This window comes from Dendrobates tinctorius, unplaced genomic scaffold, assembly GCF_039654945.1.
Source record: "Dendrobates tinctorius isolate UK_male_01 unplaced genomic scaffold, ASM3965494v1 ptg000039l, whole genome shotgun sequence".
NCBI classification, from domain to species: Eukaryota; Metazoa; Chordata; class Amphibia; order Anura; family Dendrobatidae; genus Dendrobates; species Dendrobates tinctorius.
In genome coordinates, this window is record NW_027361707.1 from 31,173,024 (window position 1) to 31,195,482 (window position 22,459).

Consider the following 22,459-nt stretch of genomic DNA (forward strand, 5'->3'; position numbering starts at 1 on the left):
CGGGAAATTTCCGCTGCAGACTTGATCACGTGTTTCTTGCGGATTTCACCCTACTCTATTACAAAGCACTGAACAGGGAGTAAACCATCAAACGTGTTCGGACTATCCTAGGTCATCAATATTAAAATCTAAGAAAAATCAGAAAAATAACCTTCTAAACTAAATGCTTGATTTATTTGCAGGTAGTTAATTGAAATTAAAAAACATATGCGATAGAATGAAGCAAAGCACATAAGGATTTGGGGGGGAAGAAATAGGGGAGAGTGGGAATAGGACTGAAAGAATGAGATGATACTTACTATGGTAACAGGTATTCTTTAGCATATCCATCTCCTGTTTGTTTGGCAGCCACAAGAAACAAAAAAAAAATAAAAAAAAAGAAGCACAAGTAGAAAAAAAAAAGTCTAATGTATTCATTGAAGATGTTTTATAGTTAAATGAAAAGCTGACGTCAACAATCTTGAGATGATGTAGGTGAGAAGTGCAGAGGTGAATGCAGGTAACTCACAGACATATGACCTCAATATGACCAAGGGGTAGGGGTGAACACACAACAGTGCCGACTGCACATATACACAGGGGGGCGGCCCGAGGGGATGGCGGTTTTATATTTTATAGAGTATATAGATTGCTCTTAATCTTAGTCTAGGTTCACTCCACTCGTGCGCATTAGGTTTGTTCAGCCATTGCCTGGTATCTCAGGCAATATACACCACAGTAGCCTATAGATTTTTATATAAATTTGCTATTGGTTCAGTATGGGTAGGTTTGACATAGATTAGGTTTTTCCCCGCATAAAACCTATTGAAGGCACTTGAATGGGCCTTTCCTAAAGCCTTCAATCAAAGATAATACTTTACATAAGTGTTTAAGTGACTTTAAAATTGTTTATACCCCTTTAACTATATGCAGTAAAAAATAAAAAAATAAAATCCTACTAATCAAAAAAATAGTAAGGAATCTGATATCAGACTTGATGGGGATTTTCTGACTGTAGGGACAGAACCATAGCTAGCTTTCATCCGTTCTGGATCTAAACACCCTAAGGCAACATGGCTGGTTTTTGTGCACCCCAGGGTACTTGGCATCCTGAGAACATGTCCCGATTGATCCCTTAGGGTGGAGTAAAGTGTGAGGAGTGGGTAAGTGTACAAAGTAACTGATGCACTAGAAGCCGTGCACATTACAATTGCTGTGTGTGACCTGCATGTCTGGCCATGTAACGCAATAAGAGCAGGTGGAACTGCCGGATAGGATCTGTACGCCCTCATGGGCGGTGTGGACACAGAGCATAGCAGGTGTAAGAAATGCATACACATCATAACCTAAATGTGACATAAGCAAAGCTCCCATAAGCCAGACAGAGGTGATCAATATTACACAGATAGTAACATCCAGAAGTCTGACAAGGTTACACTGGGTGGTCTCTTCATAGGACTATCCTGATTCATTATAGCAGTGTCAGTCTCTAGAAAATAACGATGTGACGTGCCCCCCCCCCCCCATCAAGGACATACCTTCCTCTTGCTTGATGGGAGTGCTGGGGGGTGTGCGAATTAGGGAATGGTCAAGGGGAATCTCCTTCTGTTCCGTCAACTCTTCAGGCGGCCCTAAAGACAGAAAACTTTGTATCAAAGAATATACAATATCAGCAGCCTGTATAATGAAGAAAACTGCACAGTAACATTAAAAGATGACAGATCTCCAGACCCCAAAATCCTTCAGGAAAAAGAAAAAAAAAAGTCAAATAGCACCACATATATTTGTATAGAGGCAACAGTTTTTGAGGCGGAAAAGCACATTTCTAAATACTTAAGACTTCCCTGTTCATGTAAAGAAGGGGTCAATATCACCAACTTTAATGCACTGCTTAGGAAAGAAAGGCAATATAATGTTTCTCTGCAGCATATGTATTGAACGGTAAGAGCTTTACAGCACACGGCCCCCCCTCCCCCCTAGCAGGCACGTGCACACACGGCCCCCTCCCCTACAGCGGGCGCGTGCAACACTGCTATCTCTCCTACAGCAGGTGCGTGCACACACGTCCCCCACACCGACACATGGCCATCTACCCTACAGAGGGCCCGTGCACACATGGCCCACCCTACAGAGGGCACGTGCACACACGGCCCCCCCACACAGACAGCGGGCACGCACACATGGCCATCTACCCTACAGAGGGCATACATATGCTTACCCAGGCTGATTGTCAGGTACCAGCCTTAAAGGGAATCTGTCACCTAATTTTTCACATATAAGCTGCGGCCAGAGCCATTAGGGGCTTATCTACATCATTCTGTAATGCTGTAGATAAGCCCCCGATGTAACCTGAAAGATAAGAAAAACAAGTTATATTATACTCACCTGGGGGGCGGTCCGGTCCGGCACCTCCCATCTTCATGCGATGACATCCTCTTCCTCGCTTCTGTTGTGGCTCCTGCGTACTGCAGTGCGCAGGCACTGGGAAAGGTCAGAGGCCCAGCATCTGCGCACTGCAGTACTTTGCGCTGCCCTCAACAGGGCAGATAAAGTACGCCTGCGCAGGAGCCGCGACAGGAATCAAGGAAGAGGACGTCATCGCATGAAGATGGGAGGCGTCGGACCCGGACCGCGATGCCCATCGCACCGGACCGCCCCCTAGGTGAGTATAATATAACTTGTTTTTCTTATTTTTCAGGTAACATCTGGGGCTTATCTACGGCATTGCAGAATGCTGTAGATAAGCCCCTAATGGCGGTGGCCACAGCTTATATGTGAAAAATTAGGTGACAGATTCCTTGTAGAAGGTGATGGGACAAGAAGGAAGTGTTGTCCGGCATGAAGTAACTAAGGCCTTGAGCCTGTAACATTTCTATCAGCCAGGTACATAATTATTTTTTTTTGATAAAGGAAAACTTTGTAATTCTGATATTACAATTTGTAACCTGGCGCGTAAATATCAGGAAATATATATATATATATATATATATATATATATATATATTTATTTATTTATTTTCCATGGAAATTTTGGGGTCTAGAACAAAATAAGAATGTACAAAACGTGACAAGTTACTTAATTGACCTTCACCAGGATTAGAAGATATACAGTGCCTACAAGTAGTATTCAACCCCCTGCAGATTTAGCAGGTTTACACATTTGGAATTAACTTGGCATTGACACATTTGGACTGTAGATCAGCCTGGAAATGTGAAATGCACTGCAGCAAAAAAGAATGTTATTTCTTTGTTTAATTTTTTTTTAAATTGTGAAAAGTTTATTCAGAGGGTCATTTATTATTCAACCCCTCAAACCACCAGAATTCTGTTTGGTTCCCCTAAAGTATTAAGAAGTATTTCAGGCACAAAGAACAATGAGCTTCACATGTTTGGATTAATTATCTTTTTTTCCAGCCTTTTCTGACTATTTAAGACCCTCCCCAAACTTGTGAACAGCACTCATACATGGTCAACATGGGAAAGACAAAGGAGCATTCCAAGGCCATCAGAGACAAGATCGTGGAGGGTCACAAGGCTGGCAAGGGGTACAAAACCCTTTCCAAGGAGTTGGGCCTACCTGTCTCCACTGTTGGGAGCATCATCCGGAAGTGGAAGGCTTATGGAACTACTGTTAGCCTTCCACGGCCTGGACAGCCTTTGAAAGTTTCCTCCCGTGCCGAGGCCAGGCTTGTCCGAAGAGTCAAGGCTAACCCAAGGACAACAAGGAAGGAGCTCCGGGAAGATCTCATGGCAGTGGGGACATTGGTTTCAGTCAATACCATAAGTAACGTACTCCACCGCAATGGTCTCCGTTCCAGACGAGCCCGTAAGGTACCTTTACTTTCAAAGCGTCATGTCAAGGCTCGTCTACAGTTTGCTCATGATCACTTGGAGGACTCTAAGACAGACTGGTTCAAGGTTCTATGGTCTGATGAGACCAAGATCGAGATCTTTGGTGCCAACCACACACGTGACGTTTGGAGACTGGATGGCACTGCATACGACCCCAAGAATACCATCTCTACAGTCAAGCATGGTGGTGGCAGCATCATGCTGTGGGGCTGTTTCTCAGCCAAGGGGCCTGGCCATCTGGTCCGCATCCATGGGAAGATGGATAGCACGGCCTACCTGGAGATTTTGGCCAAGAACCTCCGCTCCTCCATCAAGGATCTTAAGATGGGTCGTCATTTCATCTTCCAACAAGACAACGAGCCAAAGCACACAGCCAAGAAAACCAAGGCCTGGTTCAAGAGGCAAAAAATCAAGGTGTTGGAGTGGCCTAGTCAGTCTCCTGACCTTAACCCAATTGAAAACTTGTGGAAGGAGCTCAAGATTAAAGTCCACATGAGACACCCAAAGAACCTAGATAACTTGGAGAAGATCTGCATGGAGGAGTGGGCCAAGATAACTCCAGAGACCTGTGGCGGCCTGATCAGGTCTTATAAAAGACGATTATTAGCTGTAATTGCAAACAAGGGTTATTCCACAAAATATTAAACCTAGGGGTTGAATAATAATTGACCCACACTTGTATGTTTAAAATTTATTAAAATTTAACTGAGCAACATAACTTTTTGGTTTGTAAGATTTATGCATCTGTTAATAAATCCTGCTCTTGTGTGAAGTTTGAAGGCTCTAGCTTATTTGCATCTTATCAAACCTGCTAAATCTGCAGGGGGTTGAATACTACTTGTAGGCACTGTAACTGCTGCGCTAGAACCAGGATCCACAATGAGTGGACACCTTACGACAGACAAAGTGCAGATCAATGATTCATTTTGCAAATCACATGAGAAAATTATATGAAAAAGGAGATTCAGTAGATTGTAAAAGAAATCTAGACTGCCAGAGATTACCCACACCAGATTTTTAGAGGTGTAATCATCAAGAGATATTAGTGGCACATGGGCCCTTGGTGAATATACCTGCAGTATCAGGCCCAGGATTAGAGCTGATGTTAAGAGCTCGGATGACGGCCGTGTGAAATTCCCTGTGTGGAGACTCCAGATTGTGGGTCTTTTCTAGAGAACCATCCATATCCTCCCCTAACCCTGGAGTAGGCACCTCAATCACCGGGAAATAGTCACATTCTTTCAGTACTTCTTCTGATACATCGGTTGGCCGAGCCATGACCTGATCTTGATTTGGGGCCAGTTCTACTTGAGTCTCTGTAGACCTTGTATGGGGACCTCTCAAGTCCGTGCACAGAGCTTGTTCCTCCATAACACCGCTACTTGGGGTGGAAGCAGCTAGGATGTATATAAATAAAAGTAAACTATAATAAGAGCCATAAGAGTCAAAAGCAAACCTATTCCCTACAACTGGTAAACAGCACTAAAAAGGGTTATTCCCCATCTCGTACATTCATGGCTTTTCTAAATCAATCTCGACAACTGGGCCCAGTTGTGGGCTGCTGTCACTAGTGTGGACGTCCTACAGTGTGCACAACTTTATCCATTTGCTTTTGAACCAGAGTCCTGAAAATTGCCAAGCAAGATTGGACAGCCCCCTTCCAAGTTCAGACCAGCTCTTCAAAGGGGTTCTCCAAGGATGTAATAAACAAAATTGCAGCCGATCCTAGCCATGAGTCAGGAAGGGCTGCAGTATGAAGTAGTACAGCTCCAGAGATCTTTGTCTCAACTGATCGGAGCTGTATCATTTGCACACATACCGGTGAGCTGCAGAAGAGTTTGACGGGAAAAGAAGGAAATCTTCTAAGCAGACTGAGAACAAGAGATTTTTTTTTCTCAAGCCTTCAATGCAAGGTGATTTATTTCTTCTCCCATCAAACACTTCTCCAGCAGCTCTGTTATGTGTGCTTACGATACAGCTCCTCTGTCAGTTGAAACACAGGTCTCAGGAGCAGTATTACTTTAGACTGCTTGTCCTGGCATGTGACTAGGACATGCTGCTGTTTGAATTAAGTGTTCAGGGCTATTATATTACATTCTTGGAACCCATTTAAATGTGGATTATGGTGAATTTTGCAAGCCATGTGCAACGCATTTTAAGAAAAACTTGTTTTGCTCCCTACAGGTGCAGTAATTGACACTAATTAATGAGCTTTCGGTGACAAGCAAGCTACACTAAGCTACACTGGGGGCATTGGTCAGGTGCAAAAACGCCACTGAAACACATACACAACCTAAAGTTGCATGGTGAGGCAACCAGTGTACTGTCAGAGATAATTTCTGGACACTCCAACAATATGGCGGCTGTATACTACCACGTGTGCTGCTGCTGATGGCATGGGCGCAGCGCTCCTGCGTCATCCTCAAAATTTACCACTGTATTTAGCAGATGCTATAACTTAAGCATTGTTTTGGCCCTTTCCACTCAGAAGACTAATACAAAAATGTAAAAAAAAAAACAAAATCGCAAAAAAAAACCGTTAGGAAATGTCTATATGTTCCTTCCCATAGCACATGGTGTTATAGATTGTCAGTTTTACATTCCAGGGGCTTTCATGTATTTTATATAGTGCCTTCAAGAACCCACCTTCTGCATCTCTCTGCTTGCGCTCCACTTCCTTGCGATACTCTTCTAGCTCTCGGTCGGTCAGTTTGTTGAAGGGGTTTGGCCCAGCCGTGCTGACTATGACCCTTGGCTGGTACTCCTTCTCTATAATTGCCTTTGAAGCAGTTATCAGCTCTCCCTGGAAAAGTATTAAAATTGCATGGTTAAGATCATATCATACAATTAATTAGGTGATAGAAATCATTTTCAGCATTACTATTAAATTAGTATTCACACGAGAAGAAAAAAAAAAAAATCCCCAGAACCCCCAAGATACAGAACAAAAACATTCATTTTCCATTACTGTGAACGAAGCATGTGGCTGAATGAAAGGTGGACAGTAGATCACAGGCATCCACTATATGGTGCACAAACCCAGGACTCTCACATCTTTATTGGTGAATACTACAGACTCTTTAGTCCCCGTAGGACAATACACTGTTGGGTCTGCGGCGATTCTGCTGCATAAAAACATCAGCATTTCTATATTACAGATGGAAACATTAGTGGTCATTGAACGGCTTCTTAAATTATAATTGGTAATTCTCTAAATCTTTGCCCTCTTGGTGTGTCTAACAGGGGCGGAAGTATGAGACCCATGTACAAGAACAGTTCTTGTGTTCTTTGCTCTTCATGGGCACAGAGCATCCACTTATGCGTCAAGCCAATCGCAGGTCGGCTAATCCCTTACGCGGCGCACAGTCATGTAGCTGCCGACAATAAGCAAACAAAGCTTTTTCCTTCACAATACTTCAAATATTCACGAGGGTGCATTCAACAAGTCCGAACAGTATGAATTGGGGTCAATACTAACATGGATAAACAGAAAGCTCCAACAAGTGCCATGCAAGAGCGACAGGGCATGTCTAAAAGCATGCAGCTTCGGATGTCCTACACTTACATCGTGCTTACCAGAAGCAAAAATGGGAAGCAGTTAATGTACTGAGGAAGACGTTGTCTGTGTGCAGTGTACTGCCATCACTACAGTGCAGAAGGGAACGCTGCGTAGATGACCATGGACTAGGAGACAATATCACTGTAGGATCACATATCCAACACTGTCCTAGCACTTAGATACAAGCAGCTTGGGTCACGTCTGGTGTGTGCCGCTATGCCATGTACTGCGCTAATAAATCTCCACTGACCCTGGTTTACTTCCCTACAGTGGACAAGTTCCGTCTACGCACATTAGCGCTCAATCACTGGCCTCGGCGGGTTGTTTCCCTATACAGTACCATTGCCGAGTGACTGCAGCAGTCATATCCGCAGCAGGGAAGTAAACGGACGGCAGTGCCAGCAATATCAGGAGAGCACGTCTTATTCTAAACCATCTCCTCTTTTAATAATGGTAACTATTTTAGCTTGAGCGACATCATTATTTTGTCCTATTTTACATTCCTCACATCACAGAGTTAGGATGTGTGCCCACGTTGCGTTTGTTATGCGTTTCTGCCGCAGAAACGCATAAAAACGCTTAAAAAACGCATCCTCATGCAATCCTATGGGATTCCGCAGCTGCTGTGCCCATGCTGCTTATTTTACCACTGTGGAATAGCATAGCGGTAAAATCCGCAGCATGTCCATTCTTTCTGCGATTCCGCCGCCAAAGTATTGCACTGAAACACTTACTTCACGCATGTGGCTATGCCCACCATGCGTAAAGTGAGCACTTCATGTGTGGATGGTACTCAGGGTCTGAAGGAGAGGAGACTCTCCTCCATGCCTTGGGTACCATATTCCTGTAAAAAATAGAATTAAAATAAATTAAAAAAAACAAACAAAACAAAAAAAAAAACACGGTATATACTCACCTTCTGAAGGCCCCCGGAGTCCTTCCCGCCCTCAGCGGTGCTGGTGGCTTCTTCCTTTCCCAGGGATGCTGTGCGCGAATGACCTCTGATGACGTAGCGGTCTCGCGTGATGCTACGTCATCAGAGGTCATTGTCGCAAGGCATCCCTGGGAACGGAAGATGCCGGCAGCGTTGCGGACAGGCAGGAAGGCCGCGGGGGATGTCAGAAGGGGAGTATAACAGGATTTTTGGGTTGCTTACCGTAAAATCTGTTTCTCGGAGCCTTCATTGGGGGACACAGCACCCTCCCATGTTCTACAACTCCTGTTCTTATGTTTGTTGGTTGTTTACAGTTGACTTGTCTGTTCTGTTTTTCAATCTATTCTGTTACTTCTCCTACTGCTTTCTCACTAACTGAGGAATTTCCTGCCGGTCGGTGGGGTGTACACTGCGGAGGAGGAGCTAACTTTTTTTGTGCGTCGTGTCAGCCTCCTAGTGGCAGCAGCATACACCCGAACAATAGACCCATGGTCTCTGTGTCCCCCAATGAAGCGATAGAGAAATCACGTTTATTTTTTTTAATTATTTTTAACATTCTATTGATGCTGTATAGGCAGCATCAAAAGTAAAAAGTTGATCACACTTGTGAAGCACTATGCTTGACAAGTGTGACCAACCTGTCAATCACTTTTCCAAGCAATGCTTCAAATCGCTTGGAAAAGCACACTCATTCTGCAAGCTAAAAACGCTTGTATTTTGCGGGAAAATTTTACCCGCGGCAGGGAGTTGTGGAAATGCTGTGGTCATTCCGCAGCATTTCTGCAACGTGGGCACATACCCGAAGGCTATGTTTCCACAGTCAGGATTTGGTGCGGATCGGACGCTGCATACAGCAGCAGTGTCCAGATGTTAGAGCACAGTGGACAGGATTTTATGAAATCCCATCTCCACTATGCGTGCAGGGACGCCTCCGGCTTCCCTACGTATAGGCACATGCAGCGCGTTTTTATAGACCGCAGCATGTCTATTTATCTTGTGGAGACGCTCAGTCTCCACAAGTAAAAAGCACAGTTCTATGAATAGGATGCAGTGAACACATCCAGAATCACCACGCGTACAAAAGCCGACAGCGCTTTGAATGGAGCGGGCTTCCGCTGTGTTCAAATCGCTGTCAATACTTTAGGTGGAGACATACCCTTAGAGCTTGTCAAACCAGAGACAATATTACCTCTGTCTAAAGGTAAATACATACTACTGTAACTTGCAGCAATTAACCTGAAACAAGTGTGAATAGGCCACGCCAGCATTACACAATTGTTGCAATGGCCTCCAATTCTAGTCTTGGCCCGCCTCCAATTCTAGTCTTGGCCCGCCTCCAATTCTAGTCTTGGCCCGCCTCCAATTCTAGTCTTGGCCCGCCTCCAATTCTAGTCTACAGTCATATTCACACAGTAATCCTTTTTGCTGCAGTCAAATATTGAATGGTTTTTTCACAGGTGAAATATGTTAATTGTGCAGCCAAAAATGTTCAGGAAAATTATCAGGTAACCTAGGAGACCCCTAGATATATCATCTTGTGATACTAAAAGGGCGTAACTAAGATTAACAGTGGTCCAATAAGTGACTGATTGCTGGGGGTCAAACTGCTGGGAATGGTCTCTGCAGATAACCATCTGATTGGAGCGAATGTCGAGCATGTGCCCCCTCCACTCCATTCATTTTCTATAAGACTGCCGGAGACCATACAGAGGTCGGCTATTGTAGACTAACCCGGTTCTCCAGATCCCCGGACGGCCCCCCAGCAATCAGTAACATCTTGACAAAACTTGCAGTCTAGGAAAACAATGATGGAACTTGAGGTTTAGATTCTGGAGATGAAACAGTTGATCCAAGGATTTATTCTCGAGTCATGATGGAAAATTTTTCACTAGTATGGGGCAAGTAGTGTTCACTCCATTAGGGTAGGTTTTTTGCTTTTCCTTTGGATCAACATATTAAGATTATAAGATGAACTGGAGTTTTGCTTTTTTTTTTTTTAAAACCCAAAATCAACCCTGGAACCATGAAATGCATCTATAAGAATTGAAATGGATTTGAAAAGTTTACTAGGGGTGCAACCGCACTGCAGGTGTGTACAGTGGTGGAGCATGTCACTAGCTTATTCCATGCTGAAATGCAGCATGGGATAAGCTAGCAGCAGGGAGCATTCGCTTTTTGCACGGAGCCTGCGCTTGTTGCAGGTGAGCACCTGCTGTTTTTCTATTTTAAATATTTTAGAGCATTTGAGGTCCTTTTTCTTGCAAATGACCTCTTAAAGGGTAAGTTCACACAGGACTTTTTTGCTGCTTTTTTTTTCATGGTTTTTTTAATGCTAATTTTCAGCTGCTTTTTCCATTACCAGCAAAGCCTATGAGATTTCAGAAATCTCATGCACACACATTGGTTGTGAGATCAGGATTTTGTGTTTTGCTGCGTTTTTTGGACAGAGCATATGTCACTTCTTTCAGCGTTTTTCACCCATTGACTTGAATGGGTGTTGAAAAAACGCTGCAAAAATGCACCAAAAACGCAGGTGTCATTATTTGCAGCATTTTTGCTGCAGAAAAGTCATGGACATTAGCATGGACAAAGAGACCAAAAAAAAAAAAAAGCACTAAGAACACATAAAAAAAACGCACTTAAACCTGCGTTTTTGCCGCAGCTTCTTTCCTGCCAAGATGATCAGGTTCTGCTGCAGAAAAAAAGCAGCAAAAATGTCCTGTGTGAACTTACCCTTAAAATTATGAGAGCACTTCAAAATGGGATAAATTAGTGATGTACCACCACCACTAAATACCTGCAGTAAAAGCACAAAAATTGGGACAGAAAAAAAAAAAAACACACAACCAACAAAAAAAATCAAACTACTTTTAATCCCCACCATGTAAGAATAAAAATGATACAAATCGATGTGTCAGCAGCTCAGAATATACCCCTCCAAGAAGAAGCACAAATAAGGGCTGTATATACCTTTCTAACTGAGTGGATTTTAGCTGGACTAAAGGCCTGCTCTGACAGATCGAACCCATCAATAGTTTCCGAACAGTCTGAGAGCGGAGCGTCCTGAAACAGCAAATTGAGGAAACACAGCAGACTAGAGCTGATGTACAGCATATAACACGAAAGGACATGCAAGTCGACATGGCAGCAATGTGGGGTGGAACATGCGCGCAGCAGCCGAAATGTGAACGAAGCCGATGACTGCAAAAGGTTCAGACATGGCTGACAACGAAAGGGGGCAAGGACTGGACGGCATCCAACACACATTGGATATCAGGTTTCACAGGACAAGTGATTGCACTTTATGGCTGATATCTCTGCCGCTGCAGTAAATGTTATATTGCCTCCCGTCATCTTATCGGACGGCAGTCTGCACTAAATGAACTTCTCCAATTATGAATGGTTAATGGAAAAAAAAAATGGATGCGATCAATATCCTAAAGAGATGGTAAAGGACACAAGGGAAGATTGTGCTGCGTAGCTCAGGTTTGCAGGGATCTGCATCGCTCTCTGTACTACATATTTGCCAGTAATGCCATCTTTTTGGTCATCTGGGGGTGCAGACAATGGCTGGCAAATCTGAAACATGTTCATTTAAAAAATAAGCATAAAACCCGCCGATGGGTGCATCTACAGAGGAAAGTATATGAAGACCTCCTCAAAAAAAAAAAAAGTGGTCTTTTCAGATGACATCGGTGGAGTCCATGAGAAAATTGAAAAACTAAAAAAGTGCCACGATTGTGCCCATGATCTCACCCCTTTATCACCTGGCAAGGTCTTGGTGTTTATATTTCAAGCTTTCATTTTTTCCCTCCACCCTCTCCCAATAACCAGAATTTTTTTTATTTGTCGATCGACATGAGGACTAGTGTGTTGTGGGATCAGTTGTAGTTTTTAGTACTTTTCAATTTACCATATTGAAATAAAACATGAAAAAAAAAAAATTCTAACTGGCAGGATGAAAAGAAGAAACAATAAAGTCTGCATTTATTAGGGGATTTGATTTTATTGTGTTCATTGTGTGTTAAAAATGACCCACCCCCGATTGTCCGGGTTGGTACAATTATGGCAATACCAAACGTAAACAAAAAAAAAATATATATATTTTTTTACCATTCTAGCAGTTAACATAAAATTCAGAACTTTGTAAAATAAATAAATAAAATCTGTCACCATTTTCAGAGACCTATAGTAGTCTGAGGAGCTGTGTGAGAGCTTCATTTTTTTTTTTTTTTTTTTTTTTTTCCCCCATCGAGCTACATTTTTACTGATAGCATTTTGCTTTTTGGGTGAAGTCCAGCAACCAAAAAAACGACAACTGTGGCGGTTTCATTTTTTTGGGGCGTTTTAAATACAGATTAAATAATTTTATATTGTGATATATTGGACTTATACAGACAACGATGCCAAATATTTTTTTTTACATTTTTTCTTTTCTTAAGAAACAAAAAAAGACTCCCCCAAAAAACACAAGTTCTAAAAAAACAAAAAAACAAAACAATGGATGGAGCAGCACTGTGCGCGCTCAACAGTCGCAGAACTCAAAAAGGAGATTTTTGTGTACTCACCGTAAAATCTCTTTCTCTTAGCCTTTAATTGGGGGACACAGAACCTTGGGTGTTATGCTGCTGTCCACTAGGAGGCGACACTATGCATAATCTGAAAAAGATTAACTTTGGCTCCTCCTCTGCAGTATACACCCCTGGACGGCGTCAGCCTTCTCCAGTTTTGTGCCAAAGCATAAGGAGGAACGTAACCAAATAACGTAACCATGCCTGTAAGAAGGCTACTATGTACGAGCTCAAAGAACAATATGAGAACTCAACAGTAAACAACGGCCCGTAAGGGCAACAGGGTGGGAGCTGTGTCCCCCAATTAAAGGCTAAGAGAAAGATTTTACGGTGAGTACACAAAAATCTCCTTTACTCTGTCGCCTAATTGGGGGACACAGAACCTTGGGACGTCCCAAAGCAGTCCCTGGGTGGGAAGCACTGGACGAATATTGTGCTGACAGTCCCCTAGACTTGGGGTACTGCCGCCTGCAGAACCAGTCTACCCAGGCTCGCATCCGCTGAGGACTGGGTATGAACACTGTAGTGTTTCGTAAACGTGTGTAGGCTAGTCCAAGTGGCCGCCTTGCACACTTGTTGTGCCGAAGCCTGATGCCGAATGACCCAGGAGGCCCCTACTGCCCGTGTAGAGTGTGCCGTGATACCGGCCGGAAGAGGGGAACTGTTAAGTCGGTAGGCCTCATGTATGGTGGACTTGATCCACCTGGCAAGGGTAGCCTTGGAAGCCGGCAACCCCTTGCGACTACCTTCCGGAAGAATGAAGAGGGAATCGGATTTCCGGAAAGGTGCAGTCCTGGACACGTAAATCCGCAATGCTCTGACTAGGTCAAGCGTATGCAGAGCCTTCTCCACTCTATGGACCGGAACCGGGCAAAGGGAAGGCAGTGAAATCTCTTCATTAAGGTGAAAGTTGGACACAACCTTCGGAAGGAAGGATGGTACCGTGCGGAGAACCACCTTGTCCTGGTGAAAGGCTAGGAAAGGTCGTCTGCAGGAAAGTGCTGACAATTCCGACACTCTGCGTAATGAGGTGATAGCCACTAGAAAAACCACTTTCTGAGACAGAATGGAGAGTGGAACTCCTCTAAGAGGTTCGAAGGGTGGAGCTTGCAATGCTGTCAGGACCAGATTGAGGTCCCATGTATCCAGCGGACATTTGTAGGGAGGAACCAATCGGGAAACTCCCTGGATGAAAGTCCTTACTTGCGGTTTAATAGCAATGCGCTTTTGAAAAAGGACTGAAAGCGCCGACACCTGACTCTTAAGCGAACTTAAAGATAGCTTGGCATCTAGGCCCGATTGAAGAAAACCTAGTACCATCGGGAGGGAATAAGGGAGTGGGACTTGTCCATGAGATTCGCACCAAGAAAAGAAAGCTCTCCAGGTACGATAATAGAGCTTGGCGGAGGCAGGCTTCCTTGCCCTGATCATAGTTGCAATGACTGCCGGTGAAAAACCTGCCTGGGTTAGAATCCAGGTTTCAAGGGCCATGCCGTCAAATTGAGGGCCCCTGAATTCTGGTGGAAGAACGGACCTTGAGACAGAAGGTCTTGACGGTCGGGTAGACGCCAGGGGGCGTCTGCCGTAAGTTGGACGATGTCGGCGTACCAAGTACGTCTGGGCCAGTCTGGCGCGATGAGGATGGTCGGAACTCCCTCTTGCTTGATCTTCCTCACGACCCTGGCGATTAGGGGGAGGGGTGGAAAAATGTACAGGAGTCGGAACTGGGACCAGTTCTGGACCAGGGCATCCGCTCCGAGCGACCGCGGGTCGTGTGTCCTGGCCATGAAATTGGGAACCTTGGTATTGAGATGGGATGCCATTAGGTCCACATCCGGGGTTCCCCAGCGTTGACAGATCTGGTAAAAAATTTCGGGATGGAGAGACCACTCCCCCGAGTCCATTCCTTGCCTGCTGAGGAAGTCGGCTTCCCAGTTTTCTACACCCGGAATGTGTACTGCAGAAAGTACCGACCTTGTGTCTTCCGCCCAGCGGAGGATATGAGCCACTTCTCTCATCGCCTGGGCGCTGCGGGTCCCGCCTTGGTGGTTCACGTATGCCACAGCCGTGGCATTGTCCGACTGTATCCGTATGTGCGAGGCTGCAAGCAAGTGATGAAATGCTCTCAGTGCCAAGAGAATGGCCCTGCTTTCCAGAACATTGATAGGCAATGTCACTTCCATCGGTGACCACTTGCCCTGTGCCCTGTGATGTAGGTGCACCGCCCCCCAGCCTGTCAGGCTTGCATCGGTAGTCAGGATCTTCCATTGTCCTGAGAGGAATGGCTTCCCTCATGTAAGCGAGTTTGGTTTGAGCCACCAATGCAGGGACCTCCTGGTTGATGACGTCAACCTGAACTCCCTGTCTAGGGAGAGAGGGTTCCTGTCCCAAGATCTGAGTATGGCTAGTTGAAGGACCCTGAGGTGAAACTGGGCAAATGGCACTGCCTCTATTGCTGCTGCCATCCTGCCGAGGATTCTCATGGCAAACCGGAGAGATCGAGGAGGACTGCGAAGGAGTGTGCGAACTCCCAGACGGATGGCCAGTGTCTTGTCCTTGGGAAGGAGCACCAGGCCCCTGGCGGTGTCGAATACCATTCCCAGGAATGTTAGAGTCCGAGTTGGGATGGTCGACGATTTCTGTAGGTTGACTAGCCATCCCAGGCGACTCAGAGTGTCTAGAGTGATTGAGACACTGACCTCGCAGTCTTTGAAAGTGGGAGACTTGACGAGGAGGTCGTCCAGGTACGAGACGACTAGGATGCCTCTTGAGTGCAGGACGTCCATGGTGGCCGCCATGACTTTGGTGAACGTTCTTGGAGCCGTGGCGAGTCCGAACGGAAAGGCGACAAACTGGTAGTGGTTTTGGTTGACCGCGAACCTGAGAAACCTTTGGTGGGCGGGAGCAATTGGTATGTGGAGATACGCATCCTGTATGTCTATGGAGGCGAGGTATTCTCCCTGCTCCATGGATGCAATGATGGAGCGGAGGGACTCCATGCGGAAATGACGGACCCGTACGTAATTGTTGAGCTGTTTTAGGTCCAGTATGGGTCGGACGCCGCCTCCTTTCTTGGGGACTACGAACAAATTTGAGTAGAATCCTCGGAATCTCTCGTTTGCGGGAACCGGCACCACAACTCCTGATTGAAGGAGAGAGGAAACCGCTTGGTGGAAAACACGAGCCTTTTCTGGTGGTGTTGGAGGAACAGAAAGGAAGAACCGGTTCGGTGGAACGGAAGTGAACTCTATCTTGTATCCGGAAGACACTATTTCCCTGACCCACCTGTCTTCTGTAATAGGCAGCCAGACTTGCTGAAAGAGTAAGAGTCGGCCGCCTACTGGTGGGGTGTCTTCCGGAGGTCTCGAGTCATGATGAAGTGAAGTTCTGAGGTTTTCCTCCCTTGGGTCTCGCTTGGCCTGCTTTCGACTGCCAAGCCCTGTCCGGTCGCTGCTGCGTCCGTGGGTTGTCTCTGCGTGGAGAACGGTTGCGGTTTTGCACTGGGCGCGAAACGGACCAGCCCGAGGAATTCCGAAAGGATCGGAATCGCGTCTGGTTTCTTCGTTTAAACGTGCGTTTCGGTTTTAGTTGAGGGAGAGAGGTACTCTTACCCCCAGTGGCATTGGCTATCATGGTGTCCAACTTTTCGCCGAAAAGTCTTCCAGTAAAATACGGAAGTCGCGTGAGGGACTTCTTTCAGGCCGCATCCGCTTTCCATTCTCGCAGCCAGAGGATGCGTCGGATCGTGATGGCGTTTGATGCTATTCCCGCTACACCTCTGGCGGAATCCAGGGCTGCATGAATCATGTAGTCTGCTACCACTGCCATCTGGACCGCTTGGTCCGAGAGTTCAGGATTTGAAGCCTGAAGACCCTCCTGTAGTTTTCTCAAACTCATCGTGATTAGGGAAGACCTTAGGTGGTTTTTGAACACTTTCAAAGCAAATCCTATGTTTTGGGACTTCCGGGGGCGACTCTGGAATTTTTAGCACCCGATGAATGGAAGAAATTATGTCCTCAACTAGCGCTGTATTGCTAGGGGGAGAAGGTACCACGGACCTGACCGTTTCATTATCTGAGTCGGAGTCACAGATGCCCTCCGAATCCTGTGCTTCGCTAAGGTGATCCCTGGAGGGCGACCTGGGGCGGGGGTCTTCTGTGGTGGGGGATCCCTGTGGTAAATTGCACTGTGTCTGTGGCAGGGGACTGCCCAGGAGACCTGGAATGACGCTGTCTCTCCCTAGAGGGGGACGACCTTGTGCTATAGTGCGACTCAGGTGATCGAGACCTGTGAGTCCGCTTACGTCTGTGAGTCGGAAGCAGCATGTTCCTGAGACAAGCTGTCCGTTTGCTGTGTACCGTCCATAGCCGGGGCCCGAATCTGCAGAGCTTGCAGTAATGTAGCAGTTAGGTTGTCTATGGACTGTGACATAGACTGAGACATCTGAGTTGCCCATTCCGGCGTGGCCTGTGACACTGAAGCGTCAGTAGGGACTCCCTGGGGTTCTGACCCAGAGTTCTGGATGCAGTCCCGGCAGTGCGGATACGTGCTGCCACTAGGGAGCGTGGCTTTGCAGGCTGTACAGAATGCATAGAAACATTCCTGCCTGGTTCTCTTCCTTGAGCCCGGCATAGTGCACAGAGGCTGGCTATAAGGGATCGTACAGGGGTGGCTACGCAGAGGGAACCCACAGAAAGCCTTATAGGAAGTATAGATTCACAGCTGAGTAATGAGAACCCAGCTGTGAGCTTACCCCACCGGTGTGCCCCTAGGTCCAGCGCCGACAGATCCCAGTTCTGTGCCCCCCGGAGACCGCTGAGATGCTCCTCTCCTGGATCTCATCCAGAAAAAATAGCCACCGGGGCTCTGAGGAGAGGGAGGAGGGGGCGGAGAGCTGAAAAGGGCGCGCTGGGCTGTGTAAAAACGCCCCCTTTCTGCCTCAATCCGCCCCTTCTATGACACTCCAGTGTGTCATTTTGGTCATCCGGGGGGCGGGGAAAAGGCGGCAGCTTCAGCTAGGCCGAAGCCGCGGCCTAAATTTTAAGCCTGATGCCCAGGAGGGCTCCAGAGCGGCGCGGTAGTCCGGCGGGGGGGCGGATTTGTACCAGACCCCCCCCAGAACGGTCGACTGGATAGCGGTGGGGGTAGCAGGGGTAGCGGTTTTTGTATGGGAGGCCCCTGAAGCGCTTTGGAGCCGCTGCTGCTGCAGAGACAGGGACGCAGAAAAAGCCCTGTCTCTGCTGTGCCATCCAGTCCGCACCCTCCCCCGGCCCCAACAGGATCCCTCAGCCAGCCTGGGGTCCCTGGAAGCTGCGAAATGCTGCCTGATCTCCGACCCTACCTGAGGCGTCTCAACCTAATACCCCCTGCGGGGGATTAGGGAGGGTGCGTCTGTCACCGTCAGGGGGTCTTCATCCTCGCCTCAACCTCAACCCAGACCCCTTAAAGGGGTTGGGGAAGGAGGGGGGTCTCGACCTCGAACCAGGACCCGAGGGACTGGGGAGGGAGCGACATGGGGAAAAACCACCTCAACCGGGTACCCCTAATAGGGGACCGAGGAGGGAGCCATGCCGGGAGTCTCGCTGGAGACCCACTTTTCTTCATCTGTATTTCCGGTGAAAAAAAGGAAAAAAACGGAAGAAAAAAGGTGTGCCTCCTTGCGACACTAAGCAAAAACTGGAGAAGGCTGACGCCGTCCAGGGGTGTATACTGCAGAGGAGGAGCCAAAGTTAATCTATTTCAGATTATGCATAGTGTCGCCTCCTAGTGGACAGCAGCATAACACCCAAGGTTCTGTGTCCCCCAATTAGGCGACAGAGTAAGGGGGTTATCCCACTTCTGGGGTCAGTGGGGGTCCCAGTGCTAGACTTCCCCAGCAATAAGCAACTTATGACTGCATCAGTTATTGCCTTAATGTTCTCTTTTATCATGACCTGTTGGTGTACTCTAGGACCTGAATCAAGGGACACTTTTCTACAGGATGCTGCAAAAAAGTCCAAGCTGATGGATTTTCTCCGATGCAATCCTAGATCAGCTACATTTATCCGTTAAAGGCATTTTAATTCTTAAATCTTTCCTTCACTGGTGAAGTTAGAAGAGTGAGTGACTAGTGATCATAGTTCAAAAAAAAAAAAAAAAAAAAAAAAAAAAAATAAATAAATAAATAATAATAATAATAATAATAATAATACAGATCTTGGTTATTATTCAGAATCACAATCTACCCGGTATTTCTAGCCACCAGCAGGGAAGGTCATTAAGAAGCTCCATCATGCATGGCATTCAGCAATGGCACCAGAAGCCTCCGTTGTCACGGCCATGCTTGTACCGCACGCCAAAGCCACAGGTGACTATTGTTATTCACTACGCAGGTTTGCAAAGTAAAGAAGCTGCCTCTGGTGCACTTACCTTGTACACAGATAGTCTCTGTTAATTAAAGAATACCATTAGAGTGATGGAAGAAGATCACTAGTTACATAGCGAATATGGAAAAGGTTAGAAACTCACCTGTGCAACACTTCTGTCCACCACCACGCCGCAGAGGACCTGGGACTGAGGGCCGGCGGTTTTAATGTCTTGCAAATTCTGCTCTCTTATCTGAGATGAGATAAAACAAGAGGTAAAATCAATATAATGACTGCAATAAAGATCTATAACCTAACACTCATCTAAGAGTGATTGCTCAGCAAAAAGCCCATTTTCACCATCCATTACATTCTCTGTTTGTGGAAAAGTTCTGACCCTTGTCTAAAAGGAGTTTAACGGGAATATACAGACTCCCCATGCACGTGACATTCTACATACTGAGCCCTATTGCTTGACTGAACAGACATACTGGTATTGTGCGAGTGCAGGCCTAAAATCATGGAAGTCTTTTTTCACCTCTTTTCTTAGTTGAACACCACTACAAAGCCTACGAGTGGGTTCTTTAAGATTACTAGCTCTGCGATCACTTCATAGGAATTCATTAGCTAAACCAAAGGCCTGCGCTCAGTGACCTAACCGTGAGCTGCACCAAAGTCCTGCGCTCAGTGACCTAACCGCGAGCTGCACCAAAGGCCTGCACTCAGTGACCTAACCGTGAGTTGCACCAAAGGCCTGCGCTCAGTGACCTAACCGTGAGCTGCACCAAAGGCCTGCGCTCAGTGAGCTAACCGCGAGCTGCACCAAAGGCCTGCCTTTCGTGACCTAACGGTGAGCTGAATCATAGGTCTGCGCTCAGTGACCTAACCGTAAGCCACACCAAAGACCTGTGCTCAGTGACCTAACAGTGACCTGCACCAAAGGCCTGCGCTCAGTGAGCTAATCGCGAGCTGCACCAAAGCTGTAGTGTTCTTCTCTGTAAACTGAATGTATCCGATATCGAGGACCTATCCTAGGACTAGACTATCAATATAACCCTTTTTAGGGTGTGTGCAAACGCTGCGGATCCGCAGCGGATTTTACCCTGCGGCTCCGCAGCAGTTTCTGCTGCGTTGTACAGTACCTTTAAACCCTATGGAAGAAAAAAAAAAAAACGCTGTGCAGATGCTGCGGAATTTTCCGCACGGATTTGCTGCGGTTTCAAAACCGCAGAAAGAATTGACATGTCAATTCTTTCTGCAGATTCCGATGCGGTTTGCCATCTCCTCCATTGTGGAGATAAAAAACCGCAGGGCAAAACCGCAGGACAATCCGCAGATAAACTGCAGGTCTTTTGACCTGCGGATTTTGAAAAATCCGCAGCGTGTGCACGTACCCTTAAGGCCACAGTACATTAATCTCAGCTAAGGATTTCAGCCTTTGTAATGCATAGGGTAAAATGCGACAAAACTGCAAGAAATTAACATTTGACACATGAGGATTTTGATGCGGATTTGCCATAGATCTGTGACAAAACTGGGTACAAAGCACTTATATTGCAGAAAGTAGATGAAATAATGGGCTGAGCAACTCCCATCCAGCAGAGTCACAGAGACCACGTAGAATGGGGTAATTAAACACTTACCTTATTCCTCATTTCTTGCACTTCTTTGGGGTCTGTGTTCAGTGGGACAAACAGGCTAGGGACAGCAGAGGTGGCCGATTTAAGCCCTTCCTCTTTAGTCCACTGTAAGATGAAGAACAGTTACATGGTGAGGAGCAGATCATGGCCACAGACGTTCACAGCTTAGTCATGCATTACACAAGTCAGATAGGAAAGTGAACCAATGATCATGCTGCTGGAAAACTCAGCGGGACATCTATCAAAATAGGAAACAGAAAGCCCTGATATTTACACTGGGCTACGCTGACCACCGCTGCGCTGGGTGGGGACTTCAAAACCCGAGTTTTGAACAGATGATATCCTTTTATTAGGTCGGACGTTAACCCCTTAACATTTTTTGACTGTACAGCTGAAGGATCGCAGTGATGCTCAGGGCAAGTATTCATAATATTGAACTTTCTCTGGTCATTTAATATACCACGGTGGTAAATTCTCTCCATCCGTCCTCTCAAATGCAAATTTCCAAGATGCTCTGCACACGATATGTTCTTAGAAATACATTCGTGTGAATATACCCTCCTTGGGCTCAGTTATAGGGGTACTTCACAAATGACTTGGACCCTGCGTCCATCTCTTGAACAAGGTTCCTCCACATCCAGGCAATAACAGATTTAGAGAGGTGGCAGGACTCCATAGATCCCATAGAAGTGAACACCTCCATCTGGTTATGGCAACTGCTGGCTATTTTGCCTTTGTCCTGGAGGCAGATCTGAGAAATTAGACCCACATTATCTCCACGTGGAGAAGGGAAGGGTGTGAATACTCTTTTCAGTTGCCTATAGCTTCTGATACAATGTTGCATCCTTCTACATTTGTATCAGTGCTGGGGACGTGGTTAGACCAGGAGGCACAAGGCAAGTTGTCCAGTACTGATAATCTACTGCTGATAAAACAATGATTGTATAGAAACAGCAAAATACAATCTAACAAGTAACTTATAACCTATCTGACGGGCAGGGACAAAGATCATTAAAAGGTTATTCCCTATAGAGTATATAACAGTTTGGAAATTTCCATTTGAGAAACCAGGAAAAAAATTAAACTAACTTGTACATTTGCCAATTAGGACATTGGAGATTCACTTTAAAAAAAAAAAAAAAAAAACTTAAAGCGAACTATCGACAATTGTCTAAACTACATGAGGCGCCTCAGGTTTCCTTTTTTTATTGCCATGCATTTGCAAATTTATTTTTTTACAATAGAAATTAGCGCTAATTCTGCGACTTGTACGGCCGACCACTGGAGATTCATAGGATTAGATAAAAACTACCAACATATCATTGATTCAATTTACCTACAAAAAAAAAACAAAAAACCCACAGTAAAGCAATGTGTGAAGCAGAAAATAAAAGACTGCAGGAACACAATACAAGTCACTCACCGGGCTCCATCCTTTTGCACGGCCCGTCCAGAGATATCTGGATCCAGAATCTCATAGGACCACTTGGTGCAAAGGGGATTTATACTGTGATTGTGTTTAGCGAGAGGGCAGCGCCAAAATTTGCATAGAAAATAAAGAGAACAAAAACAAAAGCTAC

At 45.9% G+C, this 22,459-nt stretch overlaps 1 protein-coding gene across 9 annotated transcripts in view; it reads right to left on the bottom strand.

Moving 5' to 3' along the window:
• ADD1 (adducin 1) overlaps positions 1 to 22,459 on the bottom strand; it is a 176,750-nt gene that overhangs the window by 12,825 nt on the left and 141,466 nt on the right. For 3 of the 9 annotated variants that reach the window (XM_073574584.1, XM_073574583.1, XM_073574585.1), the window contains exons 11-15: positions 20,883 to 20,984; positions 19,403 to 19,492; positions 6,478 to 6,634; positions 4,905 to 5,228; positions 1,518 to 1,610 (exon numbers count right to left, since the gene is read on the bottom strand). In XM_073574584.1, coding sequence (XP_073430685.1) covers positions 1,518 to 1,610; positions 4,905 to 5,228; positions 6,478 to 6,634; positions 19,403 to 19,492; positions 20,883 to 20,984 — 766 coding nt within the window. Of the gene's footprint in view, positions 1 to 298; positions 334 to 1,517; positions 1,611 to 4,904; positions 5,229 to 6,477; positions 6,635 to 11,294; positions 11,388 to 19,303; positions 19,322 to 19,402; positions 19,493 to 20,882; positions 20,985 to 22,459 lie in introns of those variants that run through there. The other 6 variants (XM_073574586.1, XM_073574588.1, XM_073574591.1 and 3 more) reach the window with 5 other exon arrangements.